The sequence below is a fragment of the Cetorhinus maximus genome, chromosome 14 (assembly GCF_964194155.1).
Source record: "Cetorhinus maximus chromosome 14, sCetMax3.hap1.1, whole genome shotgun sequence".
NCBI classification, from domain to species: Eukaryota; Metazoa; Chordata; class Chondrichthyes; order Lamniformes; family Cetorhinidae; genus Cetorhinus; species Cetorhinus maximus.
Window position 1 is genome coordinate 56,981,281 of NC_135892.1, and position 16,303 is coordinate 56,997,583.

The following is a 16,303-nucleotide window of genomic DNA, read 5'->3' on the forward strand; positions in this document are numbered from 1 at the left end:
CCAAGATAGTTAGTAATAGCAGTGGTACTACAAAGTCTTGCTACTGTTGCTTGGGCCAACATTGGGCTCAGAATTGTCCATTTCTGAAGGCAGAATTCCACAGCTGCAAAAAGAAGAGTCATCGTGCCAAGGCATGTCGGAAGAAGGTAAATGGAAAAAATGTTGGTGAGAGGAAATGAGTCACTACATACTGTTGTCAAACAGCAGCAGGTTGATGAGGTACTGTTGAGATCCATATGATCCAAAGCAGAAGGATGCCTTGTGGAAATTTGCAGGGCACCATGATCCAAGTAATGTTGGATAGAATGCCACTAAACATGGAGGAGAATACAGGTGCATCAGTGAAATCTCACACAGAATTACAAAGTTATGGAAGAGAGAAAATTCCCAGAATGAGAAATGTCAGTTTCAGTTACTTTCAATGAGCAATGTGCAAAATTGTCATAATTGTGGTGAAGGGTCAAAAAAATGCCTTGTTGGGAAGAAACTAGCTAGCAGCACTTAAGTTAATTTTGGAATGAACTTTTTCCTGTGGAAGCAAATTTCACATTGCAAGACAACATGATTGAAAAGTACCCTCAGATGTTTAATGAAACGGGCAAATTGATTCAAGGATACAAGGCTAACTAGGGTTCTGAGAAACACAAAACCAGTCTATTGCCAGCCTCATCCAATTCTCTATGCTCTTGGGGAGAAAGTAGAGCAAAAACTGAAAAGACTTGAGACTGAGAACATTATCTCTAAGGTAGAACAGAATATTTAGGCTACCCCTATTGTGGTGGTAGTGTAAGAATATATGATGATTATAAGGTAACTGTAAATCAGGTATTGGAATGTAATCCACCCAATACTTTACCAAACATGGAGGATCTGTTCAGAATATTGTCAAGAGGCCAAATTTTTTCAAAGTTAGATCTGACAAATACATATCTGCAACTTAGATGATAAGTCTAAGCCATATTTTTCTATTAAGACACACATAGGTCTATTTCAGTTTCATAGACTGTTGTTTGGTGTTTCTTCAGCCCCTGTAAATTTTCCAGGGGCAATGAACCAAATTTTGCAAGGAATTCAGGGAGTAATGTGCTATTGGATGACATACTTATTTCAGTTCCAAACAGGCAGATCCATGATAACAGGCTGAAAAAGATGCTCCGACATTTGGAAAAACTTTGTATAGTACTTTGGTCGCAGGGTAGCCAAAGATGGATTATATCCTACCAAGGGTATGGCTCAAGCAGTAAGAAATGCACTGCACCCTCAAAAGATCTTTGAGCTCTGATCTTTTTTGCAGCTAGTGAATTACTATGGTAAATTCACACCATGCTTGGCAACCTGATTGCATTCTGTTCACAAAAAGCAGGACAAATCCAACCCAACCAATTACCACCCCATCAGACTACTCTTGATCATCAGCAAAGTGATAAAAGGTGTCATCGACAGTGCGTTTAAGCAGCACCTACTCAGTAATAACCTGCTCACTGACACTCATTTTAGGTTCCACCTGGGCTACTCGGCTCCTGACCTCATTACAGCCTTGATCCAAACATGCACATAAGAGCTGAACTCGAGGTAAGAGTGACTCCCCTTGGCATCAAGGCAACATTTGACTAAGTGTGGCATCAAGGAGCCCTAGTAAAACTGGAGTCGATGGGAATCTGGAATCGGGGAAAACACTCCACTGGTTGAAGTCATAGCTAGGACAAAGGAAGATGGTTGTGATCGTTGGAGGTCAGCCATTTCAATCCCAGGAACATGGTTGCGGGAGTTCCTCAAGGTTATGTCCTCAGCCCAACTAACTTCTGCTGTTTCATCAATGACCTTCCTTTCATCATAAGGCCAAAAATGAGGACGTTCGCTAATAATTGCACAATGTTGAGCACCATTCACGACGGCTCGGATACTGAAGCACTCCATGTTCATATGCAGCAAGACCTGGACAGCATTAAGGTTTTGGCTGAATGAGAATCCAACTATCTCCTCTTGATATTCAATGGCCATTGCTGAATCTCCCACTATCAACAACCTGGGGATTACCATTGACCAGAAACTTAACTGGACCAGCCATATAAATACTGTGGTTACAAGAGCAGGTTAGAGGCTGGGAATTCTACAGCGAGTAACTCATCTGACTCCCCAAAGCCTGTCTACCATGTACAAGGCACAACTTGAGAGTGTGATGGAATGCTCTACACTTGTCTGGATGAGTGCATTTCCTACAACACTCAAGAAGCTCATCATCATCCAGGACAAAGCAGCCCACTTGATTGCACCCCATCCACCAACTTAAACATTCTCTCCTGCCACTGCCAATGCATGGTGGCAGCAGTGTGTATCATCTACAAGATGTACTGAAGCAACTTACCAAGGCTTCTTTGACAATACCTTCCAAACCCACAACTTCTACCGCCAAGAAGAACAAGGGCAGCAGATGCATGGGAATACCACCACCTGCAAGTTCTCCTCCAAACCACACACCATGCTGACTTGGAACTATATCGCCATTCCTTCACTGTTGCTGGGTAAAAAATCTGGAGCTTCCTTCCTAACAGCACTGTGGGTGTACCTACACCACCATGGACTGCAGCAGTTCCAAGAAGGTGATTCACCGCCACCTTCTCAAGGGCAATTAGGGATGGGCAATAAATGCTGGCCTAACTAGCATTGTCCACATCTTGTGAAAGAAAAATCCATTGAATGAACTCTTGAGGAAAGGGTATTCTCTGGATTTGGACAAAGGAGTACGACAAAGCATTCAAGTTATGTAAAAGTGAATTGGTAGATGCTGCAATGTTTGTACATTACGATGTGCCCAAAAAGATTAAGCAACATGTGATGGCTCCATACAGAATAAGTGCTATAATCTCATGTTGGATAATGGTAAGGGGAGGCTGATTGCATTTGTCTAATTCACCTTCAATGCCAATAGATGAAATTATACTTAGAACATTGTTTTTGAATTTTTGAATAAGAAAATTTCATAAATACTGGTATGGTTATAGCTTCACGATCAAAACTGATCTTAAGTCACTGACGGCAATGTTGAATCCAAAGTCTCCAGTGCACACTTTAGCTGCAGCCTGACTGCAGAGATGGCCTTTGATTTTAGTCTGCTTATCTGTACGATTTTGAATACAGACGATCGGAAGGTCATGGTAACACAGATGTGATGTCTAGATTACCAACCCATCAGAGGTAGAGCCCAACAAAAAAGGTGTATTTTCCTTTTCACATGTAGATGAGCTGCCAGTCACAGCTGATAGTAATGGTATAACAATTCATAATGACCTGGCATTAGCAAGGATATATGACTGTATCGCAAATGGATGACCAGTACAGATACTGGATTTAATAATCAGGCTGTTCCTATGCGTAGGAATGAGTTGCCAGTTGATAATTGTTGTGTTACGTGGGGAGCCAGAGTTGTAATTCCTGAAATTTACGGGTTGCATTTGATGTGTGATCTTCATGATCAGCACTTAGGGGTGAGCCTGACAGAGTTTAGCAAGAACCTATCTTTAGTGGCCAGGGTTAGATAAGGACATAGAAGCCACAAAGTGAAACAATGCAGGATATGTCGTGCAGTAGAAAAGAAGCTGCCGTCGGTACCTTTTCAACTATGGAACTGGCCAGCTAAAGTGTGGCAGAGGCTGCACATAGATTTTGCACAATTTGAAGGGCAGCAGCTTTTCATTGAGATAGATAGCCATTCAAAATGGGTTTAGGGATTTCCAATGAATGGAACAACAGCTAGCTGAGCTCTAGATACTTTGCGTAGTTTGCTGCTTATGGGTTCCCAGAGGAAATTGCATCCGACAACAGATCTCCAGTTTTGTTCAGAAGAGTTTGTAAAATTCCTGAGAATGAGCAAGGCAAACACACTAGAGTTCCACCGTACGATCCTGCTTTATATGGAGCAGCAGAGGGCGCAGTACAAATTGTTAAATGTACTCTTGTTAAACAAATGCTACATACAAATTGGAAGAAACATCAGTTGTCATTGAATCTCAAACTGGGGAATTTTTTGCTTATTTACCGTAACACACCTGATACTGCTGCCGGCAGAACGCCAGCTAAATTGTTTCCTAGAAGACATCCTATAATAAGATTTTAATTGCTCAAGTCACATTTAACACAGTCAGTAGAAGAGCTACAATCCAGGCAGAAAGGGAGTCATGATAGGGGTAGAGTGAGAGAAAGAAGTCTGAAATTGAACCAGAAGGTTAAGGTGAATGATCATCGCCTAAGCGATTGAAGTGGCTAACCAGGAAGAGTCATGAAAATATGTGGTCCTCACACATACTTGGTCAAGATGTTTACTAGTGGAGAGGTTAAGTTTGTACATATGGCTCATGTTTTATCTTCAGAGGTTCATGAAGAAGAAGGGAGTTGGGAAGAATTAAATGTGTCTGATGAATTGGATAGCTGGGAGTACCAATAGTTGCAAGCACAACTTGTGTCGGAGTAACCATTTCTGATCCAAGTCAAACAGACATGTCTGATTAAGAAGAAAATTCAATTGAAGGTTAAGGACAAAAATCAGTCTTTGTTGGAGAAAACTTCTCAGATTCAGGCCAAAATGGGTCAAGGCCCTTTCGTAAGTTTTGAAAGTTTGGGTCAAGAAAGGTGGTATCTTCTTACAAATAGGAAACCAGTGGTTAAGTTGGATTTGTAAAATAAAAAGCAAAATGTATATAAGTTGTAAGGAATTTGAACATTGTCTAACTCTCATTAAATAAGGAGTGTAATAGCACCCTCTTGTGGCCATTTTTGTATATGTGTATGGAAACCAAAACCAGAACAAACCAGTTCAGAGGGGTACAAGAACTTCATGTGTATGCATCAGTGTCTTTGTCCTGCAAACATATCACAGCTTACAGAGGGAATTCGGAGCTTAGGGCCTAAGCAGGTGAAAGCAGAACCACCTATGATGTGCATCCCTGATTTTCAATGCTCCAAGAGGCCAGAATCAGAGAAATGCAGAAATTTGAGGGCTTTAGGGGCGGAGGAGTTTATAGAGGTAGGGAAGGATGAGGCTGTGGAGGGATTTAAAAACCAGGATGAGAACTTTAAAAAGTTTTCAGAATGAGATCCAGTGTAGGTCAACGAGAGTAGGGGCGAAAGATGCAGGGGACTTTGTACATTTTAGGATATGGCAGCAGAGTTTTTAATACACTCATATTTATGGCAATGCAAGGTGGGAAGGCAGCCAGGAGCACATTGGAAAATTCATGTCTAGTGGTAACAAAGGCAGAAAATCTGAGGCAGGGAAGAGACAGGCAATGTTACAGATGTGCAATTTGGTGGTTCCTGGCAATGGACAGGATTTGGAGTCGGGAACTTATCTAGGGTCGAGTAGGATGTAAAGGTTTAAATAGTATGGTTCAGGCTCAGACTGTGGCAAGGGAGGGTAATGCAGTAGATAGCTAGGGAATGGCCTTTGGTGTGAACCAAAGACAATTCCTTTGGTCTTTCCAATCTATACTTGGAGGAAATTTCCGCTCATCCAGTACTGGAGGCCAAATAAGCAGTGACAAAGTGGAGACAGTGGCGGGGTCAAAATAAGTGAGACAGAGCTGGGTGTCGTCGCCGTACAAGTGGCATTTGATCGGATTACAGATTATGTCAGCGAGGGCAGTATCTCAATGAGAAATAGAGGAGGGAACCAAGGATGGATCCTTGGTGGCCTCCAGAGGTAATTGTGCAGGAGAGTGAAGAGAAGCCAATTCAGGTAATTCTCTGGCTACAAATGGGAAGTGAGGAAGCCCACTCAGCTGCACAATAGAAGGGAGGCCTGAAAAGAGAATGATTTGGTCAGGCATGACAAAGGCTGCCAAGAGGTCCAGAAAGATGAGGAGAGATAGATATACTGTGTTCACAGTCACATAAGATGCCTTTATGACTGATGGAGGCCATTTCAGTGCTGTCGCGGGAACAAATATCTGATTGGAGGGGCTCAAAAATGGAATTGTTGGAAATATGACCACAGATTTGGAAGGCAACAAAATCAATCATGTGCAATGAGTAATAAATGAACACAATTTCTATACCATGTGGCAAGTGTGTACAAATATTTGAACTGGAAATTTTTTTTAAACAGCAAAACATTTGATCTCACCTAAACTGTAAGTAGCTTCACTACTAAAGCTAATAGCAATGGTTACCAAACTTGAATAAAAACAAAAAATATAAGAACTGCTCAGTAGATCTGGCAGCACCTGTGGAGAGGGAAACAGAGCATCACTCCACAGATGCTGCCAGACCTGCTGAGTATTTCCAGCATTTTCTTTCTTTATTCTCGATTTCCAGAATTTGTAGTATTTTACTCTTTTACCAAACTTGAGAGTTGACTTATGCAGTAACTTGTTCTTGTACACTCAGCTTGAACTTGCTGGCAAAATAATATGCATTGGAGACGCACGGCATTATTTATGTGCAATTGGCCAGCGAATTAAGAGATTAAAAAGAGAAAGTGGGTTGCAAAATATCAAACTTGTTGGTCGATTTATACTCACTCCTATGTTTGCTTTACACAAAAAGCTTTTTACCCTTGGCATCCCCATTATTTTGAAGAACTTGCTGGATTTTCACATTACAGTCATTGTCCATTAAATGTGTTAAGTCTGGCAATTAATAGTGTTGGTACCTTTTAATGTCACAATCATTGTTAATGCAATGCAACTTGACCCCTGGCCCAGAAATTGAAGTGTTCTGGCTCATTCCTTCTATTACGACCCACCCCAGGTGAGGTTCCGCAAAGTTGTTGATCCAGGCGAGACCCCTCAATTTGTCACCATCTGGCTGGGAAACCCTAAATTGTTATGCCCCTGGTGAGGGTATGAACTAACTCCCCTGTCTTTAATCATCCGCCCCCCCCCCCCCCCCCCCCCCCCACTTCTGTTGTTTACAACAAGATTTAATCCAAACAGAATCTCTTTAGCGGGTGCCTTTTCCCCAGGCCCAATTGTTCTGGTTTTGAAGGAGCCAATTTGATCAGACTTTCTTTTGTTAAAAGTAAGAGTAAGTTTATTAACTAAAGGCAAGAAAGGATAAAAGACAGGCATATATGATCATACAGGTTAAAAGTAAAATATATATAAATGAAAAAGGTCTATGGAACAGTCCTTGACTCGTTGCAATTCGAGATTCTACTAGAATTGACTTCAGTAGACAAATATTCAGTTTCAAGGTTCCAGTAGAGTTGAATTCAGTAGAGAGGGCGAGAGATCGGGATACCTGCAAAATGGCGATTTGCAGGGCTACTGTGTGTACTTTTGAGTCAAACTTCCAGCACTTGCTCTCTCTCAGAACACCCACCAACAAACAGACACCAGGGCAGCTTTCCAGCTCACTTCTAACCCCTTTTTATATTCCAAATGGGAAGCGAATTCACAAATCTGTCTGGGCATTGATCACAGGATTTCTTGATGAGATGTTACTCATCTCCCATTATGTCTCATTGCCTCTACCGGAGGGAGTAATTAGTTTCTAGATGTCTTTAGAAGTACCTTGTCTGGCAACAGGATGAGGTTCCATTACCCCTTAGGGAGTCACCCTGCAGCATTCCAGCCAGTGGCTTGTGTGCATTTTTAAAAACGCAGGGCTAACTTTTAAAGTCCAATATTTCTGGACGCAGCCGGTGTTTTTCTTTCATTATCATGACACTTCGTATAGTACTTCATTCTTAGATTTAAAATTTCAAAGTTTTATTCTTTTTCTTAATTTTCTTCTTTCTCTAAATTCAGTCCTCCTTTGCCTCTCTAGTTCTCTTTCTGTATCTGCTTTGCATATAATTCACCCATATGAAAGAAAGACTTGCATTTGAGTAGTGTTTTTCATGACCACTGATGTCTCAAAAGTGCTTTACAGCCAGTGAGGTACTTTTGGAGTGTAGTCACTGTTGTAATTTAGGAAACACAGCAGCCCACCTGTGCACAACAAACTCCTACAAACAGCAATGTGGTATGACCAGATAATCTGTTTTCTAGCCAGATCTCCAGGGATAACTATCCTGTTCTTCTTTGCAATAGTGCCATGGGAGTTTTTACACCCATCCAAGCAAGCAGATGGGGCCTCAACCTCAGTCTCATGTCTCATCTGAAGGATGGCACTTCCAAGTACTGCACTGGAATGTCAGCCTTGAATTTTGTATTCAAGCCCTGGTTTGGGATGGGAACCCTGAACCTTGTGACTCACAACCAATTGTGCTACCAACTACAGCTGAATGTCAAGCATAAGAATCTACACAGCCAGATAAAGACTATTGTAGTCCATCTCGCCACTACCAAAATAAAAAAAGCACAATTAAGTAATCTTTATTTCAAAATGAAAATTTTCTTGTGGGGGCTGGGGGTGGTGCGAGGGCATACTACCGGACACTTTTCACCACTACCCACAGAAAGTAACTCTCAAGAATGATTTGAAACACACCAAAAAGAGGATGAAGTCAGCAGAGCAGCTGTGCCAACTTCCTGAAGCCAAAATCGTTTTCAGGTTTAAATGTTTGAATGTAAATCCTGAGGTACAGGCCCCAAATAGGTGCTGGACTGCAGCCTGTAGTTGTCAGAGAGTGGTAAGTTGGTCCACTCCTACAATAACCCATTTGGCTGGCCTCGACCGAGGAGTTGGGGAACTGCTCATGGAGGGAGCTAAGTAAAGCTATAACATTTTCATGGAACCAGGAGATGCTTCTTCTCCACCTGACCCCAATAAAATAAAAAGGGGGGAGAAATGGTCTGGAGCCCTTTTCTGGAGCAGTGTCTAGCTGTCCCTTTAAGGACAATCAGTTAGACCATTCAACAGCTGATGAAACTGGATAGTGTGTGCACACTGAAGCTTTGCCCATTTCTACTTCAAAATTGTAATCGGATGTCTTCTAGCCAGAACCCCAAATTGCATATTTAAACAGTGCTCCAACAAAACTGATGAGTGTGCTCTGTACACCCATTCACAAGCCTACCTGTGAATTGTATCAGATGTTCTAATGAAAGGTCACAGACCTGAAACGTTAACCCTTGTTTTTCTTTCCACAGATGCTGCCAGGCTTGCTGAGTATTTCCAGCTTAGTCTGTTGTTATTTCAGATGTCGAGTGTCCACAGTATTTTGTTTTAATATTTGTGTGAATTGTATCAGGTTGGCTTTGAGCATGCAAAGTTCCCCTTCCTTCTCCCCTGATTTTTCCTTTGCCACCTGTTTTCAGGCAGAACTGGGTGAAGAGCAATTGAAAGTAACCTTCCCAACCTTGTGTCTTAAGTACACACATCTCCCATTAGTAATTTCTAAATTTATCACTGCACTCTTTTGTACATTGGATTTCCCTTGCAATAAATACCATTAGCATAAGTTAAGACTATTCTTTTCTGTTGAGTAAGTCAAATATTCAGGCTTATTTTTGCGCTGACTATTTTTTTGCTCTGTATACTCATCTTTTATAAATGCTGATCTGTTATTTGCTTGTTTTAAGGTTGGCAATATTAATATTTTCTTGTTATCTTAAGTTTGGCTGCTGGTTTAGTAATTAATGTCTGGATTTGCTATTAAGGAATCTTTCACTTTTAATTTGTTTACAATACTTTATAGAAGTATGTTTACATCGTGAAAAATTGTGCATATTGTCCTAATTCTCAAAGAATAAACTTCAATAGTTGGTGAGTCAGAGAAATTTTGTTAAATGGTGTGATGTTTGCAGGAGCTTGTGAATGAGAAATTACATGCTCAACAAATGAGCAATGACTTGGAAAAATTGACTCATGAGTTGGAAAAGATTGGGCTGAACAAGGAGCGCCTCCTCCATGATGAACAAAGCACTGATGATAGGTAAGACTGGTGATAATTCAGAATTTGTTAAGATTAGATAACATAGCTTTAATGCTATTGGAAAAGCCTCCAATTTGAAATATAAATATACTACCAATGGCAATGAAAATGTAAAGTTGTGTGCGTGTATAAAACCTGTATAAATTAACGGACCTAAGAAACAAATACATATTGACTGTCCCAAATAATTTATATTATAATAGATAAAAGTTGCACCTTGAAACCACAATCACTATGGTCTTCAAATCACCAGAAATATCTAGTGGGTAAAACATGGGGCAAGTGGATATGAGCGAGGTAGCAGCAGTTAAAAGAAATGGCTTTATGGAACAAATATCTCTGCCCAGCTCTGTAGAGGCAGAAACTGGTTCATCTCAAATTGAATGCTTGCACGGCTCTATCTCTGGGATAGAGTGGTTTTTCTGCCACCAAGGGTGGTGGGTAAAGAACTAACATTCCGCAAAAGCTGGGAACTGTGCAACTTAAAATCTCACTCCACACTTTCTCAAAATCAGGGGGACCCTATACTAAGCACAGACTCCAGCCTGGGAGATTAATTTAAAAGATTCCTTGTGATGGTGTGCCGACATGTAAAATAGGCACTTTTATGAGGCAGCTTAAATAATGTTTGACTATTACCCTGGAGTTGGGTGTCCAAACAAGGTTAAATCTTAATAATTTTAAACAAAATCAATACCCACCTTTCCCACAAGTGCATCACCAACTACTGCTTGATTTTGACATCCATAGAGAGCTATGACTGGCTAGGGAGCGTTGGGAATTGCCTGCTGAAGATCACAGTGGACTCAAGTTGAGAGGAGATTGAGATGGGGAATAGGGGCTCAGGGAGAGATGGACATGAGGGAATGGAAGAAACAGGAAAAGGGCCCAAGAGAGGTGGGGAATAGGTTGACTGAGAAAAGGTGGGTAATGGGGGACTCATTAGTATTGATGCTCAGTTTGCAGCTGCCTTCACTCGGTCTAGAGCAAGACCTTGCACAACGCAGCCATTGAATTGAGAGATCTGACAAAAGGTGGAACAGGGAAATGGAATAGCAGAGGGGGTTTCACCCGACAGACAGGGATAAAGAAATGGTGTGATAGGAGGCCTCTTCTCTCAGACCAAATCCAGAGAGCACTTGCACTGTGCCAGTAAAGTGGGATTTTGAGGAACTGTGTTGCAACATGTGCATCATCAGGCCTTGTGAGTACATAAAATAATAACATTTTTTACAAAGTACTTTAAAAACACAGATTTTCATATTTATATGATGTATTATGTTGATCTATAATACAAAAAAACTTAACAATTATATACTGAATATTACTGAGCTGCTTTATTTTTGTCGGCGTCTGGGCTCACATTAATTTTCTAGTGTTAAAATGGAGTCGTATTGGGAAATAGCTTAGGAGGTGCTACCCCTAGGTGTCCCTAATTTATAGGTTTCATATCTTTTTTAAAAAAAATAAACCACTACTTTTTAATGCACATGGAATGAGACCTTGACATTTCCGATGAAGTGAAAATGTGTTTCTATACCAGGTGACTGATTGTGACTACCAGCTAAATTAAAAGTATTGAAATCACTCTCCATTCTGTTCTTGAATGTAGATTACATTAAAAGATAATGTGGTAAAGTGTTGAGTTTGCAAAACTGAGGTAACTGCCCAGCTGAGGATTTATCTTGATGACTAGATTTTAACTTAGATGTGGGAGACATAAAATGGCAAAGTACTTTGCACTGAAGCTGCAAGTTAAGTTCTTTTGAACACTTTAAAAAAAAAAAAAATTACTTGCTTATAATCTAGGCTTTTTAGTTAGTATCAAAAATGGTATATTTTCAGATCTGTGTGCTAAAGGAGTTGGTTTTTGGAATCATAGAGTTATTAGGACACAGAAGGAGGCCATTCAGCCCACTGAGTGCATACAGGCTCTCTGTAGAGAATTCCAGTCAGTCCCATTTCTCTGCTGTATCCCTGTAGCCTATAAGTTTATTTCCCTCAGATACTCATCCACTTTCCTGTTGAAATCATTCATCGTCTTTGCTTCCATTACCCTCATAGGCAGCAAGTTCCAGGTCATTACCACTCACTGCATTTATAAGTTCTTCCTCACACCCACTTTTCATTTCTTGCCCAGAATCTTAAATCTGTGTCCTCTAGTCCTTGAACCATCAGCTAATGGAAACAACTTTTCTTTGTCTACCTTATCTAATTCTGCTGTAATCTTATGGACATCGATCAGATCTCCTCTCAATCTTTGCCCCAAGGAGAACAAGGCAAGCTTCTCCAACCTAACCTTGTAGATAAAATCCCTCATCCCTAGAAGCACTCTGGTAAACCTCCTCTGTACCCTCTCAAGGACTCTCTCATTCTTCCTAAAGTGTGGTAATTAAAACTGGATGCAATACTCTAGATTTGGCCTAACCAGAGCTTTATATAAGTTCAACATAACGTCCCTGCTTTTGTACTCAATACCTCTATTTGTGAAGCCCCAAATCCCATATGTTTTGCGAACAACTCGCTCAATACGTCCTGCCACCTTCAAAGATTTATGCACATGAACTCCCAGGTCTTGGAAAAAACATTTGTCCCAAGAGCTTAGCTTTAATACCCTCTCTGTTTTGCATTTACTGCATCTTTGCATCAGATTGTAAGTCAATCGTTCCAAAACACAGTTTAGAAAACTTCTAATTAACTCCTTTTCTATGTCAATGTTCAACTTTCAGCAGGTATAAGCTTTTGGAGTCCAAACTTGAAAGTACACTAAAAAAATCTCTTGAAATTAAAGAAGAGAAAATTGCCAGTCTCGAAGCACGATTAGAAGAATCAACCAATTTGAACCAGCAACTACGTCAGGAATTAAAGACGGTAAGTAAGGCCTCAACAAGTAAAATTATTTTCAAGTTTCTTTAAAAAGAACTAAAGCTGCTTTCACAATATTGATCACAAAAATAGTCCTATGTATTAGTTTCACAAACATGAACTAAATATGTTCTTACGCATGGGGAACACTACCACTTCCTAACTCCCCCTCCAGGTACACCATCCTGACTTGGGCCACTGTTGCTTCATTGCTTCTGGGTCAAAATTCTTGAACCCACTAACAGCTCTGTGGGAGTACCTTCACCACTATCTTTTATAGGGCAATTGAGGATGGCAGTAAATGTATGCCACGATACCTGTATCCCAAGAAAGAATAAAAGAGTAATTTATATTATGTTTACAAATTTGCATGCTACATAACTTATCAATAATGTATCCTGCGATTAAATTTGAACAAATACTGTTCATTCTGGAGAAGCTCCGGCAGAAACAATGTTCTTGAAAGCATATATACAGACGGTGAGTTTAAGAATACATCTGCACTTTAAGTTTAAATATCTATGCAGTGAGCCAGATTTTACCATTTCAACATTGTTACAAATGAGGACAAATTAATTGAAAAAACTTGCTTGTCCTCCACATGTGGGGTCATTTTTGCCCTTGTGATACTGAAAAATACTGAAAATTGTATGAAGATGAATATGCTTCTACTTATCTTCTATCCTCCTCCCTTTCCCAGAACTAAAGAGGGATACTTGGATGCAGTGTAGAAAGGTTGAGGTACATCAAACTAAAACATTGGGGCATAAAGACTGGAATCAAAGGGGAACAATTTAGAAGCCAGTTTCGCCTGCTTTTCAAAAAATGGGGACTAAATGACTAATTTAGCAGGCACTTCCCATGCATGAATAGCATATTGATATATGCCCAGAGACATATTTACTCAGGCAATGTTCAGATGTCCCTGGTGGCCATCTTAACCAGGCATTAAACCCCTTGCATTATGCTTATGTGGGGTCTAATGCTTTTTTAAGAACCCTGCTCTAAAATTAGTTAAAAGCTAGTCAAAGCATTTTTCTGGCTCTAAATAGTGCCTTAAACAGATGGTCCTTAAAAAGCGCAATAATATCCTGTTCCTGTTCAACCGATGCAATGAAAACCAACCCCAAGCATATTTTAAATCGGTTAATCAAAGAATGTATTGGGTAGCTTCGGTAGAATGAGGAAGATATAACTTTGTTAGATGATCAACGTATTTCCCCATTCATCAGCTCCTGTGTACAAGTACAACATTTCCATATGCAGTGTTCAACACTGCTCAACACATCGACAAAGTACAAGAGTCGTAGCAGATCCCTTTAGTTGGGAGGAGATCCAACTTTTCAAATATATTATTCCTGCTGAATTATCTGACCTTTTTTTGGAAATAAAACTATAACTAAATATTAGACCTCTCCGTCCTGTGACAGACAGGAATGGAGCTGGGGGTGTTAAATTATTAAATTCAGAAAATGTGACCCAAACGCACTGCATATACTCCAATTTCTGCTTTTACAGCAGCTTATAGCGGGGTGGCTGAGTTTTCCTTATCTGGAGTGGCAGGTATACCATTAATATTTAAATTAGCCTCCTATCATGCGATTTTGAGACCACTTTGGAATTGATGACCATTACGAGGGTTTCCTGAGGTTTAGAAAAATCAGTCAAGCTGAGGGGAGATTGAGCAGCGCTTGATTAGGGTGGAAAAGGACATGAGACCCAATCTGAATAAAGGTTCAATGCTCGTTGTTGCTTTCTCAGTTCCCTTTGGGAAAATATTTGATGAAACTGCTTGTTGTTCAAAACTTACGATTCAGAGGCATTCACACAGAGAGAACACCAGGATAGCGGGTGAAAAGAGGACCCGGTGGCAGAAACCACCACCTAGAAAGGAGGGTAAAAAGAGGACCCAGAGACTCAGCTGGCCCCTTTATTTAGAACATATAAATCCAGACATTCTCAGTGTGAACCCAATGGAGTGTGGGAGTTTGGTGAGCTGAGGGAGTTTGGTGAGATGGGGAGGGAGGTGCTCCTTGGCTTTTTCTAACTCTTTCGCCCTGTTGGAACTGGTTCTTGCTCTGCTACAGGGGAAGAGGCTAGCTGTTTGGTAAGCATCTGGTAAGTGGGCAAGGTCTGTTCTATTCCTAAGGTTTAAAATAGTACAGGAATTTGTAATGAGATTAATAAATATATAAAAGAAAATAAATAATTGAATAAAGTAATTAAGTATGGCAGGCCAGGTAATGTGTCATGGCTGCAGCATGTGGGAGCTCCTGGATAGCAGTGTTATCCAGGGCAAGCACGTCTGCAAAAAATGTCTACAGCTTGAGGAGCTTTCACTCAGAGTCATTGAGCTGGAGGCTAAACTGTGGACACTATGACACATCAGGGAGGAGGATATTTACCTGGAAGCTTTGTACCAGGAGGCAGTTACGCCCATTAGGATAGGACCTCCTGATTTGGAAGGTGGCTAGGGACAGGAGGGTGTGCCTGTAGCTGAGGTGGGTAAGGGGACACAGAGGGCAAGAATGACAGCCTCTGCAATTGTCCAACATGTTTGGGGTTCTTTCAGCTTGTTTGGATGAGAGTGGGGACTGCAGGGTGGATGAGCTGACTGACCATGACACTCTGGTATAGGAAGCCATTCAAGTGGGGGGAGCACAAAGGAATGTAATGGTAGTAGGGAACAGTATAGTGAGGGGGATTGACACTTATCTGTAGTAAGAGTGAGAGTCCACAAGGCTAAGTTGTCTGCCTGGTGCCAGGGTTCGGGACATTAGCTCAGGGCTGGAGAGGAACTTGCAGAGGAAGGAGGCTCTGCATAGTCAGTATAAGGAGTTAGGCACCAAATTAGGAAGCAGAAGCTCAAACATGGTAATTTTTGGATTATTGCTTGAGCCACGTGCAAATTGACATAGCACAAATAAGATTATTTGGGAAAAGTGTGTTCTGGTTCTTGGGCATTGGCACCAGTATTAAGGAAAGTGAGATCTGTACCATTGGGATGGTCTACACCTGAACCATGCCGGGGATGGTGTCCTCGCAAGCTGCACAACTGGGGAAGTAGAGAGGGTTTTAAACTGAATGGGGGGGTGGGGCAACAAGTGATCCAATTTGGGAAGATGTGGTAAACCAAACGAGTATTGACAAGGCACAAGAGAAAGGTTTTAATATGGGAAATGATAAATAGACTGTGACAGGAAAGGGCAGAGAGTACAAATCTAAGAGTAAATCAGAAAAGGCTGGACTCTACAAAAATAATACAAGGACAAAGTTAAAGGCTCTGTATCTAAACGCAAGTAGCATTTGAAACAAAACGGATGACGTGATAATGCAAATAGAAATAAATAAGTACGATCTGATAGCCATTACAGAGACATGGCTACAGAATGACATAGATTGGGACCTGAATATTGAAGGATAAGTGACATTTAGGAAGGACAGGAAGTTAGGAAAGGTGGAGGGGTGACAATTAATGATGGTATAAGCACATTAGAGATGGATGGCCTAAGTTCAGGAAACCAGGATGTAGAGGCGGTTTGGATTGAGATGAGAAATAATAAAGGCAGGAAGTCATTTGTGGGAGTGGTGTATAGGCCCCCTAATTGTAACTACACTGTA

General features: G+C 40.9%; 1 protein-coding gene across 15 annotated transcripts in view; it reads left to right on the top strand.

Moving 5' to 3' along the window:
- ccdc88ab (coiled-coil and HOOK domain protein 88ab) overlaps positions 1-16,303 on the top strand; it is a 350,607-nt gene that overhangs the window by 209,031 nt on the left and 125,273 nt on the right. For 13 of the 15 annotated variants that reach the window (XM_078556951.1, XM_078556946.1, XM_078556945.1 and 10 more), the window contains 2 exons: positions 9,690-9,817; positions 12,547-12,688. In XM_078556951.1, the coding sequence (XP_078413077.1) occupies positions 9,690-9,817; positions 12,547-12,688 (270 nt within the window). The remainder of the gene's footprint in view (positions 1-9,689; positions 9,818-12,546; positions 12,689-16,303) is intronic. The other 2 variants (XM_078556947.1, XM_078556954.1) reach the window with 1 other exon arrangement.